The 16,460-nt window shown below is 43.1% G+C and overlaps 1 protein-coding gene across 1 annotated transcript in view; it reads right to left on the bottom strand.

Moving 5' to 3' along the window:
- The window catches only part of Dnah6 (dynein axonemal heavy chain 6), a 199,313-nt gene that overhangs the window by 151,262 nt on the left and 31,591 nt on the right, over window positions 1-16,460 (bottom strand). The window contains exons 12-15 of the mRNA XM_036180253.1: window positions 9,377-9,497; window positions 5,225-5,376; window positions 3,173-3,325; window positions 244-495 (exon numbers count right to left, since the gene is read on the bottom strand). Coding sequence (XP_036036146.1) covers window positions 244-495; window positions 3,173-3,325; window positions 5,225-5,376; window positions 9,377-9,497 — 678 coding nt within the window. The remainder of the gene's footprint in view (window positions 1-243; window positions 496-3,172; window positions 3,326-5,224; window positions 5,377-9,376; window positions 9,498-16,460) is intronic.

Here is a 16,460-nt window from a genome sequence, read left to right as displayed (position 1 = left end):
GTGAAGAGACACAGGAAAAATAAAAGCTAACTTGTTGAAGTGAAATAGTCTCTAAATGACTTGAAGAATGAATTGTAAGGTTCGCACCACAAAACAGTAAGTATGTGATGTGATCAATTAGCTTAATAAATTCCATAGTGTGAATATATACACGTGTATATATACATATATAGCGATTCACCGTGTCAATACCCTGCCGTCCCCGACCTGGACGGATTATTGGAGAGATCTGCTCCTGCTCACCTGTGCTAGCAGCTTGACTTCATTCACTTCGTTGTTGAGATCTTCAAGGTCTCGACCCAAGTGCAGACAAAACTGTTTGATGCTGGTTTCTCGATCGCCCACGGATCTGTCAATGGCGTTCCGCACGGCAGTAATGGATGGCTTCATAGTCGCGAAGACAGCGAAGTCTTCAGGGGGCGTGGGCACCTGATACTGCTCAATGAGCTTGTACATCTGAACCACCGTGTTCCCTTCTTCTTCCAGGCTTTCGATCTGCAGAGAAACGTTGCGTGTAAAACGCAGTAGAACAGCTGTGTTTTCTGATAGGAGACGCTGCTATGAGCCGTGAACATCAAAGTGTTAATGGTCAGTTCATGAGTGCACTTGGCATGGCCATCTAATTGGCTGAAGCTGGTCATGTGACACATATAAGCTTCACTACAGTACAGGTAATTGGGTAATTGAGTCGGGGGTAAATGTTCAGAGATGAGTACAGTTAAGTAGTCTTGGAAGGTAAAATCAGTTTCTCTCTCCCCACTTCCTGTTCCTTGCTGCTTTACAAAGTCCCAGCCAGTTTCTAAGACCATATATGCTATGATTGTTTGCATGTGAGCGTCAGGGGCATGTACTGAGCAGCTGTCATTGTGGAGGAGCCCCTTGGGTGTGGGAGGGCCATGTTCCTAGTTCACAGGTGCAGAACCCAGATCTATGGTGATACTTCGCTATAATTCGCTAAATTATTTTACTGCATCCCAAATGGCTACTCACCAAACTTGATGGTCTACTTTCAGTGGACAGTGTGTTTCCTGTGTTCCTTAATTTTCAGGGAACAAATGATTCTGCAGTTTGGAGGAAATCCCTCAACTCCAACTCTACCGCATGGTTATGTAAGCTGCCATGTTCACACAGTTGGGACCTGGAGAATCCAGCTCCGACTGGTCTTCCTCTTGCGCACAGCCAGAGTGAGATGTGGGTATGAACACAAGTATCTGCTTTTGTGCAGAAGCTGACTATTGTTACTTAGCAAGAGACCTTAACTGCAGTGGCGGGGCGGGGCGGAGTGGGGGGTTGTGGAGAATAGGTCTCTGCCTATAGTTTGTAGGCCAGTGGCCTTAGCAAGCTCCTCCACACAGGCCGAAAGTGTTCCTCCCAGAGTTTCTGACTTACAAGGCCTAGGGAGGGGCCCAAGGATGTACCTTCTGAACAAACACTCAGGCTCTGGTCTGGTCTGGTCTTTTGAGAAGCTGTTTTCTAGAGAGGAACAGAGCCCAGTGAGGAACAGGGAAGTCCTTTTTGTTTCTTCTCTGCTTTTCCAGTCCCCACTCTTCATCCTTTGGATCTATCCATAGCTTCCAGAACATCCCAGACAACCTTAGAATACATTTCCCAATTCTTTTCTTTTCTTTTTACTTTATTATTTGGTGTATGTGTGTTGTGGGGTGCCTGAGGAGGCCGGAAGCTGGTGTCTGGATCCTCTGGGGCTAGAGTTACAGGCAGTTGTGAGCTGCTTAATGTAACAGGAACTGAACTCAGGTTCTCCGGAAGAGCAGCCATCCCTCTTAACCTCTGAGCCATCTCTGCAGCCCCATGTTTCCATTTTCTAAGTTAACTCATAGGAGTTTGGGCTGCTTTCAACAAAGTATCTAGCACCTGAAGCTAGTTATAAATAGACCTAATTCTCTCTACCTAAAAATCATTTCTGTTGCTTTTGGTGGCTGACTGGACTTTCAGCTGCTCCTGAGGAGCTGCTGGTGGCCATGTTTGCTATTACAGGATGACGAAGCAGCAGCCTGTCTGTTGGAGAAAGAAGAGTCACTTGAGAAGCAGAGAGGACGGATGGAGGCGGAGGATTGGAGCTGTCCTGTTCTGTCCTGGTTAGTTCTAAACCTAGCTACACTCGTGAGTGGGGGACTTTCCGTGAAGCAGCTTTGAATCCTTAAATGAGGATCCCATTTTGGCCTAGGGTAGGTCATGAAAGTTTTGACTCTTGGTCCAAACACAATAATGAACACGTAAGGATAAATCTTTGAGGTCTTTAGTCCTCAGGGATGCAGCACGCCTGATGCAGCAACTGTCTGCCTCCTTGAGAAGGGGCTCTTCTTGAAATAACAGACAGGAATGTTACTTTTGCAAGCACGTGAAAGAGGCTCTGCTATTAGTTCTGTTAATAGCATATAACCAACTTTTACTTTGTCATATTTGTTCAAATCCTGATGTTTTAGAAAATGAGTTATCACTGCTTTAATGCTAAACTGATAATAATGAGTTTAGGGACAATTCATTATTCGAGCCAAATGTTACATTGCTGCCACAGGGAAGAGCCTGAGAGGAGGAAATCAATCAAGTTTCCAGGGAGAAAGCAAGCAAGAGAGGCACGCACAGGAGGGAGGGAGAAAGAGAGGCAGAGAGAGACACACAGAGAGACAAACAGAAACAGAGAGACTGTCTCTACTTAAGCTAGTTTGAGTTGCTTTTTTCCACTTCTAACAGAATATCATGAGGTGTTATGTAGGTGTGAGCTAAAGGATCATGACCCATGATGACCAACATCCATGCTACCACTTACTGCAAAATTAGACTAGCAATAAACTATGCTTGAGAATATTGGCATTGTGATTGAAGACATTTAGATTTTGGTTCCAGCTTTACCATATGCAAGTTCTGTGACCTTGGATATCAGTCTATTTCACTTTGTTTCCTCATCTGTAGTATTTGGGAGGATGTAAGGCATGTAAAAAACTTGATGTAATACCTGGGTGGTTAGAATTTGGTAAAGGTTAGTTGCCGTTACTATCAAAACACAGTGCATCATTAACCATGCCCGAAAGTGTCGCTGATACTTAGGCAACTGTTTCCTGACCCTGTGACCCTCATTTTTGTTCTTGTCATGCATCTTCCTTTCCTATCGTGTGGTCTAAGACACTGAATTACAGGAGAACAGCCCACTTACCCGCTCCTGGATTTCATCAAGGAAGACTAAGCTGTTCACATATTCTATGGTAGTGGTTGGAATGAACTCGAGTTTATACTCTGCATCTTGGGCCTCTGAGATGATGGCGTCCACTTTTTTCTTGCTCAAATGGGGAAGCATAATATTTAGTACCTAAGAAATAAAGAAGAAGATGAAAATAACAAATAATTAAGCATTTCTGCTTTCTTGCATACTTTAAGAAGTCTTGGCAGCTGTTCAATCAGGAGGTATGGAAACAGCAGTGTGTGAAGACAATCTCTCACTACATAACTGCCTTTCAAATGAACCAAAAGCAAGGGTGGATTTTGACAGTCATTTTTAGGTTGTACAGTTTATGGGGCAGTTTGCTTAGTGCTCCGACACCTTGCAAGGATGCCTTCTGCTTCTCTGTCCTACACGGTGGACACAAGGCTGCTCCCTTCAGCATCAGGTCCCGGTCCACTTTTTTCCTGTTGGGTAACAGCCATGTGGTTTGGAGAAAACTGGTCTCTTCAGGACCATAGATAAAGTTTGACTGATTCCAGGGTGAACATTTGCAAGGTTTCTTTGGAACAAAGTGATTGGATTCGGGTGGACCTCTGACCTTGGTAGTTTTTGTTTAGGGCTGAGAGAGATAAAAGTCTAATCTCTTCTTTATTATTTTGTATAGAAAGGAAATATCCAGCCTGCAGAAACCTTCAACCAGCATTTCATAAACATGAGGGAATGCTCACCTTAGAGTGATGGCATGTCTAGCAATTAGAAAGAAGAATGAGGGAAACTGAGTGCAGGGTGCTATGGGGACACTGGGTGTTCACCCAATTTCTGGATGTTTTTGAATGTATAAGTTTTTTGAGTTTGAATTTTATCTTCTTTGAATTGGTATGTTGGTTGTGCTTAAAAATGTTGAAATTAATTTGTATTTACTCCAAGTATATCTATGTAAAATAATGTGTATTTTTTTTTTTTGTTTGAATGCATATATGTGCACCCCGTGTGTAGCTGGTGCCCTTGGAGGCCAGAAGAAAGTATCTGAACAGATGGTTGTAAGTTGCCATATGAGTACTGGAAGCAAATTCAGGTCCTCTGGGAGAGAAGCCAGTGTTCTTAACCACTGAACTATCTCTCCAGCCTCTGTTCCTCCCTTTCCTCCCTCCCTCCCTCCCTCCCTCCCTCCCTCCCTCCCTCCCTCCCTCTTTCCTTCCTTCTTTCCCTTCCTCCCCCTCTCTTGCTCTCTCTCTCCTCCCTCTCTCTTTCCTCTCCTCTTCTCTCTCCTCTCTCTCTCTCTCTCTCTCTCTCTCTCTCTCTCTCTCTCTCTCTAAGATAAAGAAGTAACACACCAGAAGAAAGCTCTCTGTCATACACATAATGCGACAGCAGAAATTAGCATTCAGGTTGCCAGTCTTTCTTATTATCCATCTTCTATCACATACACCTAGAGTCAGCAAAGATTTTCCTTAAGGTTCAGACAATAAATATGTCATACTTGCAAGGGCATACAATTCTGTCACAAATCCCCAACTCTGTCCTTGTAACAGAGCAAGAAGCCACAGGCAGTGCATAAACATGGTGACTTTACTTGTTCTGATTAAACTACGTGTACAGAACCATAGTCAGGCTGATGAGCCATGGAGTTCTCCAGTTGTCTTTCCATTCTAGGGAGAGATCCCTAGAATTTACTCATAGCAGCCTAGCTTATTTTGGGAATACTCTCGGCTCCAGCTCTAGCACCATTGGGGTCTAGGCCAGTGACAGACCCTGTAATGTAAACTAGCCCAGGTGAGAAATAAGGTGGATGGTTTCTGAAGAATGACAGCTAAGATTGTCCTCTGGATTTGCACACATATGGACACACACACACACACACACACACACACACACACACGTATGTAAATCAGGGATCACCAATATTCTTATGATAATTTCAACATTTGTAATATACGAGATCAATATATTTCTTTTTAAAGTTTGAAATATTTGCAGACGCCATAATTAAAATAATAATAAGGGTAGGCACCACACATGGTGGATCTTTTTCCAGCTCACAGTTACCTCCAAGCACCGCAGGGGCGATGGGATTAGTTTCTCTTTCAGCTGCTTGGTGTCAATAAGTAGCAGGCCTACGTTTCGGGTGGGTCTCAGAGCTACGGAGTCCTTGTGCTGCTTGTGATATTTTTCCAGCTGAGTACTGAAGAATTGGACATCTGCAGAAAACAAGATGCATAAATGATAGAGTCTTTCCCACTAGTTTTTAAAGGAACCGCCTACAGTAGATTAAAGACCACCCCAACCTGAAGGGCAGCCATTAAGTAACAAACAGTAGATGAGATGCTGGCAAGGGCGAGGATGAATGGGACCCTTATCCCCTGCTGGTGAGAATGTAAACCCGCCCAGCCACAAGGGAAGGCATGTACATCTACCATATGACCCCTCGGCACCACTCCTTGGGGTATAGCCAAAGGATTCCAGGGCAATTCCAGGGCAACACATCACAGAGACACTGGTACCTCACCGTTGCTGCAGCACTACTCTACTCATGATAGCTAGGTTATGGAAACAACGTCGATGCATGGCAGCAGAAAAGGATAAAGAAAATGGGATCGATAGACACAATGGAGTTTTTTCAGCTGTCAAGAATGAAGTTATGTCACTTGCAGGAAAATGACTACAGGTCATCATATTAAGCAAACAAAGCCAATTTGAAAAATGTATTTTGTGCCCTATAGGGTCCATAGATTTTGTATAGATGCATAAAGTTATATGTGTATATATGACATGAAAATAGAAATGAAGTTGTCTTGAGGGACAGGAGAGTGGTGAGATGGGGAAGAAGGGGAGATGGGGAGGGAAGGTGATGGGGGGGTGGGCTATGGGGGTGATCATGCCTCTCATTGTCCAGTGTTTACTACTTTGAGAAATCTTTATGTAACATGCTGCTGTTACAGTGAATATACACAAGGAAAAATTTAAATTACTAAATTTACGTATGTATTTATGCTACCCATACTTAGAATGCTTTGTATAACTAAAATGTTAATTCGCAATGCTTCACAATACCCTTTTCCCACAATCAAACCCCATTATTTTACAATGTCCACATCGCGTCTTTGGGCTCTCATTAAGAGATGATGAATGAGATTAACGTTGGGCATGCCTCCTCTGCTTTACTTTCCACTTCATAGCTACTGTGTTCCTGACAAGTTGGAGGTATGTTGACATTTTTAGCAATGTTTATTATTTCTTTTACTTTTGAGATTATAATACTTACATCAATTCCCCCTTTCCTTTCCTCCTTCCAAGTCCTCCTGTGTCTCCACTCCCTGTCTCTTTACTTTGTGTCTTCTTTTTTTTAAGAGTGCACTGACCCCAATCTGTGTGGCCGGTTCACTCACTCCTGGGTATAGAAGCATCCGCTCCAGCTTAGTTGCCTTGCTAGGGCCACGCCTTTGAGGAAAACTGACTCTTCCTCCTCTAGCAGCCACCAACTACCAATGGTTCCTCAGTTAGATTTGGGGATTTTGAGTATCTTCCCTGTCCGTGCTGGAATGGTGACTGGCTTCATCTTATCCAGGTCTTGTACAGGCAACCATAGTTGCGGTGAGTTCATGCATGCAGAGGTCATGTATACGCAAAAGATATTGCTTCACTCTAGTTCTCCTGACCTCTGGCTCTTGCTATCTTTCCGACGCCTATCTGCCATGGTCCCTGAACCTCTGGAGAAGAGAGTCTGATGAAGATGCCCTATTTGAGGCTGAGCACGCCACTTACACAATAAGGTGTTTTTAAATTAAGGCACATCTACTTTCATTTTTTCTTTTTTGGCTTTTCAAGACATGGTTTCTCTGTGTAGCCCTGCCTGTCCTGGATCTCACTCTGTAGACCAGGCTGGCCTCAAACTCACAGAGATCTGCCTGCCTTTGCCTCCTGAGTGTTGGGATTAAAGGCCTGCGCCACCACCGCCCAGCTACTTTTTTTTTTAAACATAATGCTACTACACACTCAATAGACTACAACGCAGTGTGACATGAATTTTATATGCAGCTCACATTTTGCGGTAGTCGCCTCATTGCAGTGCTTCAGAACTTCACCCAGAGTGTCCTGAGGTATCAGAGAATCTAGCCTGAGGTGGACAAGGTTGCCTTGAAGTTGTGCGTAAGCTAAGAGTCCTCCTACATGGTATCTGGTGCTAAAATATTCAAGGCTGTTCACAACAGAACTTTGAAACACGAGAGCTCAAATACAGCTAAAGCTAGTTTTCATTCCTCCTTCCAACTTCTACCATCCTTTCTCCTTGAGTCATGGTTGGGGCAATCAGCAGTTTGTACCCTGTATGTGTCAAGGCTGTATTTTGACAATCTTCCTGCCTCCATTTCCCCCTTTTCTAATCCATGAGGATCATTGAAAGCCTGAATAGTCTTGAATTTATTATTGTTGTTGTTGTTATTATTATTATTATTATTATTATTATTACTGTTGTTTTGGTATTTGAGGCAGTGTTTCACTCTGTAGCCCAGTGTGGAGGTTTGAAAGAAAATGGCCCCCAAAGGAAGTGGCACTATTAGAAGGTGTGGCCTTGTTGGAGGAAGTGTGTCACTGGGGAGGAGTGGGGTGCTTTGAGGCCTCTTGCTCAAGCTTCCCTCAGTGTGATATCCAGGTGACTTCCTGCTGCTTTCTGGTCAAGATGTAACACTCTCGGCTCCAGCTCCAGCACCATGTCTGCCTCCATGCCTCCATGCTCCCTGTCATGATGATAATGAACTGGACCTCTGAAACTGTAAGTGAGCCACCCTAATTAAATGTTTTCTTTATAAGAGTTGCTGTGGTCCAGAGACAGCTGATCTGAGCTAGTGGGAGCTCACTGGACCAAGAGCTGGGGAGCCTGATGGGACCGACCTAGGCCCTCTGCATGTGGGTGAGAGTTGTGTGGCTTGGTCTGTTTGTGGGCCCCTAGCAGTGAGATGAGGACCTGTCCCTGGCGCATGAGCCAGCTTTTTGGAAACTATTCCTCATGCTGGGATGCCTCACCCAGCCTTGATGCAGGAGGAGGAGCTTGGTCCTGCCTCAAATTGATGTGCCATGCATTGTCAACTCCCATGGGAGGCCTGCCCCTTTCTAAACAGAAGAGGAGTGGATGGGGGTGGGTGAACAGAGAGGGGCTGGAATGGGCAGAGGGGAGGGAGGGGAAACTGTGGTTGATATGTAAAATAAATGAAAAATAAAACAAAAAAAGTCAAACAGAAAAAAAAAGAAAAAGAATTGCCATGGTCATGATGTCTCTTCACAGCAATAGAAAATCCTAACATGTGCCATCATGCTTGACTTCAATATATTTTTATCATGCTATTGATAAAATACCATTCTTTCTAATGCATAAGTAATTCTACAGCCATAGGCTTGTCTTTCAGCATCTTATACCTTCCGGTGTCTCTGAAAACTTACTTTTTTTTATAAGACCTCGTTGATTAAACTGGTTGTTTGAATTAGTCCTACTTTGTGTTCAAGGTCCAGGCTCTATGATGTCATTGTCACCATACGCTGTGCTATAGAGTCTGATGTGGGCTCATTTCAGTATGAAAAAACAAAAAAAGCCCCAAACAAACAAACAAGCCCCGCCCCCTCAAAAAAGCCCCACTGTGGGATAGTGTGGCCAAGGGACAGTGGAAATGGACTTGCCTGATTATTTTGTTTTCTGAAGTGGGGCCCCATTTGGCATCATTAGCAATCTAGAGTGGTGGACAGAGGGAGTCAGGCACCCTGCCGGCTCTTGCCTGAATTCACCACTAAGAGTTGCTGATCATTCCCACCAGGTCTTGGAGTGGTACCAGAAGATAAATACAATTTGAATTCCTGAGACAGAAAAGCTTTCTTAAGCCTTACCTGACAGGAATGGCAGGGCTCCCTTTCAACTCCTTGTAACACACACACAGGTCTTGGAGCCCTGGTGCTCACAGCAACCTCAACAGATAGGCCACAGGGGAACTGAGGATCAGCCTCCCACAGCACGCAGCACAGATGTGGAGAGGGAGGGAAGGAAACGGGTGATTCCAGGGAAAATTCTAGACATGGATAAATTCCCGCCTTTTGTCGGGTCCACTGTTTCAGGCTGCTAGCTCTGTCACTGAACACCGCAGAACAGAAACCTAGGAGGTGACACATCTTGTTACCTCTGTCAAATGTGCTTAGTGGGGACAGACGGGAACTCACCAGGCTCCTGCTGCCTCAGCGCCTGCAGATCCAGACTCTCATTTTCCCTGAAGAATATCTGAAACTTTTCGAATGTCGCTGCGTACAAATACGCGGAATTGAATGCTGAATTAATGGTTTCCTAAGTGGTAGAAGAAGAACAAGACTGTTTTCCTTCTTTATATTTAGTTGTGTGTGTGTGTGTGTGTGTGTGTGTGTGTGTGTGGTGGGGTATGTGCACACAAGTGCAGGTGCCCATGGAAGCCAGAGGCATCTGGTCCTCTGAAGCAGGACTTGGAGTTGAGAGCTGTCTGGTATGCGTGCTGGAAATCAAGCTTGGACCCTCTGCAGGTCAGTTGTGCTTTCAACTTGGAAGCCATTTTTCCAGTTCTCAAGGCAATTCTGACAGGATGACAGGACTAAACACACACACACACACACACACACACACACACACACACACACACACACACATGCTGCATGCATCCACAAAGCTCAATTCTCTATTTTTCTACCAGCCAGTTAAAAACCATGAGTTCATGACTCTGATCTCAATACAACATCATTCATGTTAGTTTGGCCTTTCTCTTTCCTCATTTGTTAACTCTCTGGAGATAATCTCTTAGCTGCTGTGCTGGTTAGTTTTTTGGTCAATGTGATCTGGGAAGAGTGATCTGGGAGGAGTGAACCTTAATTGAGGGATCACCCCCATCAGATTGTATATGCAGATCTATAGGGCATTTTCACGGCTAGCCCTCTGGGGGCAGTGCCACCCCTGGGCAGGTATTCCTGGGTTGTATAACAAAGCAGACTGAGTAAGCCCTGAGGAGAACGCTGGTAAGCAGTGCTTCTTCATGGCCTCCTGGTCTCTACTTCAGTTCCTGTCTCCAGGTTCCTGCCCTGTGTTCCGTCAGAGATGGACTACAACCGTAAGCTGAAATAAACCCTTTTTCTCCCCCAAGTTGCTTTTTGTCATGGTATTTCACTACAGCAGTAGAAACCTATCTGGTGTCACTGCCCACAATATGTTTTGACTTGTTTGCTCAACTGTAGAACACATCGAAAGTAGTCTAGGATTGCCTATACCCGGATTCCAAGGCCAGCATCAAACCCACAGCAGGAGCTCTGTAGTTGTTGTTAGTATAGGGTTATGGGGCCAAACTACTGTGTTCAAGGTTTATGTGAGGCCCTGAATTTCAATCCTTGGAAATAATAATAATAATAATAATAATAATAATAATAATAATAATAATCATGATAATGTACTTGCTTTAGTTCCCATCCCCCGTTCTTCAGCATGGCTCTGTTGCTCATTTGAAAGTAATTTGGTTTCATTTGTTTTTTATTTCAGGGTTTCACACCCCACTATTGGCTTGGACTATATTCAAGCATACACTTGAAGAGAGTCTCCCCTGTTCTTTTTACTCCAGACCCACCATCCTCGCCCTTTCCAAACCACGTCCACAATCTCCGACGCAGAGCTGGTTTCCTTAGCTTCTGGTTCATATGACATCAAAAGGACAGATGGCAGAAACTCATCATCTCTTGCCTCGCTCACCTAACAATGCATCTTGGACGTCACTCTGTAGAATTAACAGCTGTCTTCCCCAATCTTGTGTTGGCTACTTATCCTTCTTCTGTGTGGATGTACATAGCTTGTTCAACCATTCTCCCATGGATGGGTATTTTGATAGCTTCCAACACAATTAGATGCAATATGCTAAAAGTAGCCTCATGCATATGTCATTTTCTATCACTTCCTATGTGTTTTCAGGACGTCTTTAAAGGTGGCATTGTTAAATCAAAAAGAAAATGCTCATACAGTTTTTTTCTCACATACTGCAAATTCTCCTTTATTCCCACAGTTAAGTGTGGGGTGTCTGTTTCCCCACAGGTTAGCCCATGGGATGTTTTGACACATTTTTAAAATCTTACTAATGTATGTTCGTTGAAAAATGCTACTCCAGTTTTCTTTGAATTTGCATTGAGCTGATGGGTGGTATAGAGTATCTCTGGTTGGCTGATAACTTTTGGCCAAATTTCTGCCTCAGACTTTGACCATTTTTCCTTCCTGGCTGTAGTCTCCCCTCTGACTCTAGTGCAACGTTTCTTCAGGCACTAAGAAGCTGGGAGCATTGATGTAAACAGATTCTCCTGGTTTGCAAATATACTTCTGTTTGGTGAGGTTTCTTTGCTGGCATTTAAAAATTTATGCCATCAGGCTTATTCCTTTGTTCTATGAGTGTATCTGGGTTTTTAAGTATTTATTTATAGTTAATATTTATTGTTAATGAAGTATTTCATTTTAATTTTAGTTAAAAGTGTGTGTGTGTGTTTCTGCGGGTGTCTTCAGAGGCATGTGGGATCCTCTGGAACTATAGTTACAGGTGACTCTGAGTCCCCATATGGGTGTTTGGAACTGAACTCCAACCATCTGAAAGAAGAGCAAATGATTCTGACCACTGAGCCATCTCTCCAGCCCCTAGTGCATCTGTATTTTGAATCAGAGTTAAACGGCCTTTTCTTGTGAATAACTTTATAGAAGAATTGACTCACTTTTTGCTCTATTACATAATATTATTTTACTTCTATATACCTGATTAACACATCACTTTGTGTGTATTAAAGAATGTTTTGTTTTTAAATTTACGTAAAATTGCACAAATTTATGGTATGAAGTATGTTTTGATTTGTGTATGCATTGCATAGTGCTAAATTGATATAGTAAACGTGAATTTCCTCTAATTATTTGGTAAGAACAGTTGAAAACCAACTCTTAGGAATTTTCAAGTGAGTGCTACATTAATATTAACTTCAGTTACTCTGAGGCACATTAGATCTCTTGAATTCATTTTTCTGATGAGTTTATTAGTACAGGTTTATAATACAAAGTGATGGCTTTTATTATTATATTTTTATACACATGTATCATTTACTTTGCCTCCAATAGCCAGCCACTTTTCCTCTTCCTAAACAGCCTCTTCTACCTTCAATATTTTAAATATTTTAGCTGACTCATGTGTTAGTGTGTACAATGTAGGATCCAGGCCTAACTAGTCACATGGCTAGCCCATAGTCAAGCCTCATCTAACCAACAGTCTGTATGTGCATCAGTGACTTCTGCTATTGTGCTTTGAATTTGATAAATCTCTGTATATCGTATATTGGAGTTTACTTCCTGACTTCCTGTTTTTTTAGTCTACTAATTGAAAGACCCCCACCAAAGGCCCAGATACAGTTCCCCCCAAAACCCAAAAGAGCTGAGGGAAGAGATATCTTAAAATAAACAGAACTGAGTCAGTTTCCCCTTCCTGGAGAGGTGAAGTCAGGTGTTTTCAAAAGAACAAAGTCAGGATGTCTGGTGGTGACCGATTAACCACGAGATGCCTCTCTCTGGAGATAACATGACCGGACCCTGGAGATGGGCTGTAAAACTCCTCACAGGGCAAACAGATAAGCTAAAATAAGACAAGGTCCAGACCCGGCAAAAACTGGACCAATCATGGATGGAGTGGTACTAACCACCTCCCCTCTAAGAAATTTTGTGGGTTTTGTCTATAAAAACTAACTTCCCCAAGAAAGAGTAACTCTCCTCCCTGGCTCACGGCGTTGGGCGTGGTAGATGAGGGTTCCCTGCTAGCTTGAACTACGTGCGCACATGCATGCTAGATGGAATAAACCTTGCTTTTGCATTCTGGTATGCTTGTCCTTGGTGGTCTCTCTGGGGGTCACAATCTGGGCACAACACTAATCTGATATCTGTTCACAAGGCAGTACCTAACCCTTTTAACGCTGGAGTATTATTTATATTTAATACAAAGTAAGTATACTGTCTTTCAAAGACTTTTCTTTTCAGGTTTTAACTCACCTGATTGATTATAAATTTGTCTACTTCTTTGGGTCGAAGGACATCTTTGTTATACTGCGCTATCCCATCTAAGAATGCTCTTTCAATTCTAGCTTGTGTTCTCCACAAAATCTTTAAAGTTTTCTATGCTCATGTGTGTGTCTTTAATATTTCTCATTGGGTTATTATTATTTATATTACCCTCTTTTTGTTATTCTGAGTGGAAGCCTTTTTCCTTTAAGCACTTCTTGCATTCAAGAACAACATATGTAGCATTGTGAACATTGGTCCTTGGAAACCGTTTCACACATCACACAAAGTGATGAGTTTTATTACATGTGTTATACATGGGTGCCATTGTACTCCATTCTACTTCCTCCCCACTGACCTTTCTTGTTCTCCGTCTTTACTAATTCCCCTTCCCCAATAGTCCCTCCTTCTGCTTTCACGTCACATGTGTCCTCCCCACTCTCAATAGGCCGGACAAAGACAATTTGTTTCTCTCATTGCAGAAACTAGACTTAACTTCATACGTGTGCAAATATACGATGTGTGTGAGGGGTCATAAACTGAAAGCAACCATGGAAGGGGAGGGAAAGGTCTTAAGTGGGGGCCGAGGGAGGATGAGAGTGTAATGGTCTTTGGAGAGCTCATAATATTCCCTACGAAGTCACCGGGGCCCAGAGCTTTCTGTAAGCTACAACTTTCTCTATAGCGAGGTTTCTACGTGTGGCTCGTAAACAGGTGTCCTCTAAATATTCAATTTCATTTTGATCAACATCTCCACAGTGGTCTCAGAGTTTTCAAAGCCTTTGGTTTATTTGTTTGTTTTAATGATCATTTCTTTTCATTCTAATTGTGTTGATTAGGCCTTCTCCACTCTTACTTGGCCTTCCTTATGATGGGAATAAGATGTTAAGGTGTTTGATTTACATTATTTTTATTTATGTTCTGTTTGTTTTAATCTTCCTCTTAGTCTCATGAGAGAGTCTCTTGTCATATGTGGTACACATATGTTTATATTTCCTCACAAATCGTGGGTTTTTAAAAAGCTAACTCTTTTTTGCTCCATTAGAGTTTTTTGACTTAAACACCCCTCATCTGGCGTTGGGGTTAATGTGGTAGGGCCAGACACTGCTGTCCTGGGAAAGGTCTGCCTGCAACGAAACCTGAGTTTCAGAAAGGGCTCTATCATCGATTATCTGGAAAGTGTGGCACATGTCGGAATAATTCGGGAAACACGTGATTTGTGCTAAACATCTGCTCTCCCTTGGAGGAGTCTGGCAATTTGGCCCATGCTAGGCAGAGCATGCCTTCGTGGTGAAACTCAGCAGGAACCTGGGTTTGAGATGCTAAGCAGCATTCCTGCTAGGCACTGTTTCAGGCAGAAGGGATCAAAGCGCTCCTGTGTACCTCTATGGGAGACAGCCGGGGGGGGGGGGGGGGGGGCTGTGCTCGGTTCCGGGGGACTTTATTATTTTGTGGTGTTTCCTTGTACCGCTGCTCTCACTCTCCATCCTTTCACTGTGTTAAGTCCCAGCTGTGAGCGCGACTACACCCTGAGTTCCCCGAGGTCTCCTAGCAAGTCACGGAATGTGCGGTGGTCTTGGGGTCTAGTGCCGTAAGTTCTGCGTTCTTTCGGCAACCCTTCAGTTTGGACTCTCGCGATTACTGCGTCCCCTCTGGTAACATTGGCTGTCTAGCTTTGTGGGCCAAACTGAAAGCCTTTGTTTGAATTGGACCTGGTGACGAAGATGTGTAATCCTAAATTCAAGGCCTGTATGGGTGACAGGTGGGGTCAACCACGGTAACTCAGTGAGACCTCATCTCAAAATAAAGAGAAAAAAGGGGCTGGGGGTGTAGCTCAGTGGTAGAGCACTCACCTAGCACACCCGGGCCCTGATCCTTTCATTTCAGAGGTGGGCAGAGCTCACTCTTGCTTCCTTGTATTGCTGATTTATTCATCTCAACTTGGTCATATTTTGAAAACATGTTTTCTGGTTATTTCTGTGTTTAAATCACCTGTTTATTAGGCTCATTATTTGATATTTTGATTTTACTAATTTCTTAATTTTTACCAATGGCCTCTGGATTGATCTTCACACCTTCTCCTTCCATCTTGCTGTCTCCATTCTCTTCGATATGTAAAGCCGTGTAATTTCTACTTGGGTAGAAAATACCTCAACTGTGTGGTTCTCTCTCATCAAGATCACTGTCTTTGTTTCACACTTACATACATTCACAAGCACAGTTATACCAAATCCTAACCAGCAGGTTTATTAGCTTTAAAGTCACACCTTAGGTGAAAGAAACTCCTTCTGTGGTAGATTCCTCATTGGCTGACAAATTCCCAGGGTACTCGCACATTTAAATCTGTTGTTCCATTTTTAAAATTATTTATTTTAAATTATATTTTGATCATATTCTTCCCCTCTCCCAAGTCTTTCCAGATCCTCTCCTCCTCCCTACTTTAAGTTCTTTCTCAAAAACAAACAAACAAACATCCAGTATAACAACAAACCGTCCAAACCAAGAAAATAAGATACAATTGCTGTGGGATGTTGTTCTGTATGCTGTGAATATGTGCTGCTCTGATTGGTTGATAAATAAAATACTGATTGGCCAGTAGCCAGGCAGGAAGTGTAGGTGGGGTGAGCAGACGAGGGGAATTCTGGGAAGAGGAAGGGCTGAGTCAGGAGTCTCCAGCCACACCCAGAGGAAGCAAGACGACAAGAACTGAGGAAAGGTTCCAAGCCACGTGACTAACACAGGTAAGAATATGGGTTAATTTAAGTGTAAGAGCTGGTCAGTAGTAAGCCTCGGCTAATGGCCAAGCAGCTATAATCAATATAAACTTCTGAGTGATTATTTTATAAGAGGGCCACGAGACTGCAGGAACCTGATGGAACCGGAGAAGCATTCCAACTACATAAAACAACACCCAAACAGGAAAAAACAGGTTACCAAACTGTAACCAAGTAATAGCACACACTGAGAAACAAAACAAAACAAAACAAAACAAAAAAACTGTGGAGTCTGTTATGTGTTGGTCAACTATTCCTGAACATGAGGCCTGCCCTGAAGTGGTTAACATATCCAGTGTCACTCCATTGGAGAAAACCATTAAATCTGATTTTCTATAGCCTCGATCCCTAAGGCACTGGCTTGACTAGGTAAAAATTATTTCTCCCCACGAGTTTATTGAAAAATTATACTTTACTTTGTCACATTTCATTTTCTAATAGTTATTTATTCATT

The sequence above is a fragment of the Onychomys torridus genome, chromosome 3 (genome assembly GCF_903995425.1).
Source record: "Onychomys torridus chromosome 3, mOncTor1.1, whole genome shotgun sequence".
In the NCBI taxonomy this organism is placed as follows: Eukaryota; Metazoa; Chordata; class Mammalia; order Rodentia; family Cricetidae; genus Onychomys; species Onychomys torridus.
The sequence above is the reverse complement of the archived record's forward strand: the minus strand, read 5'-3'. Positions and strand labels throughout refer to the sequence as shown.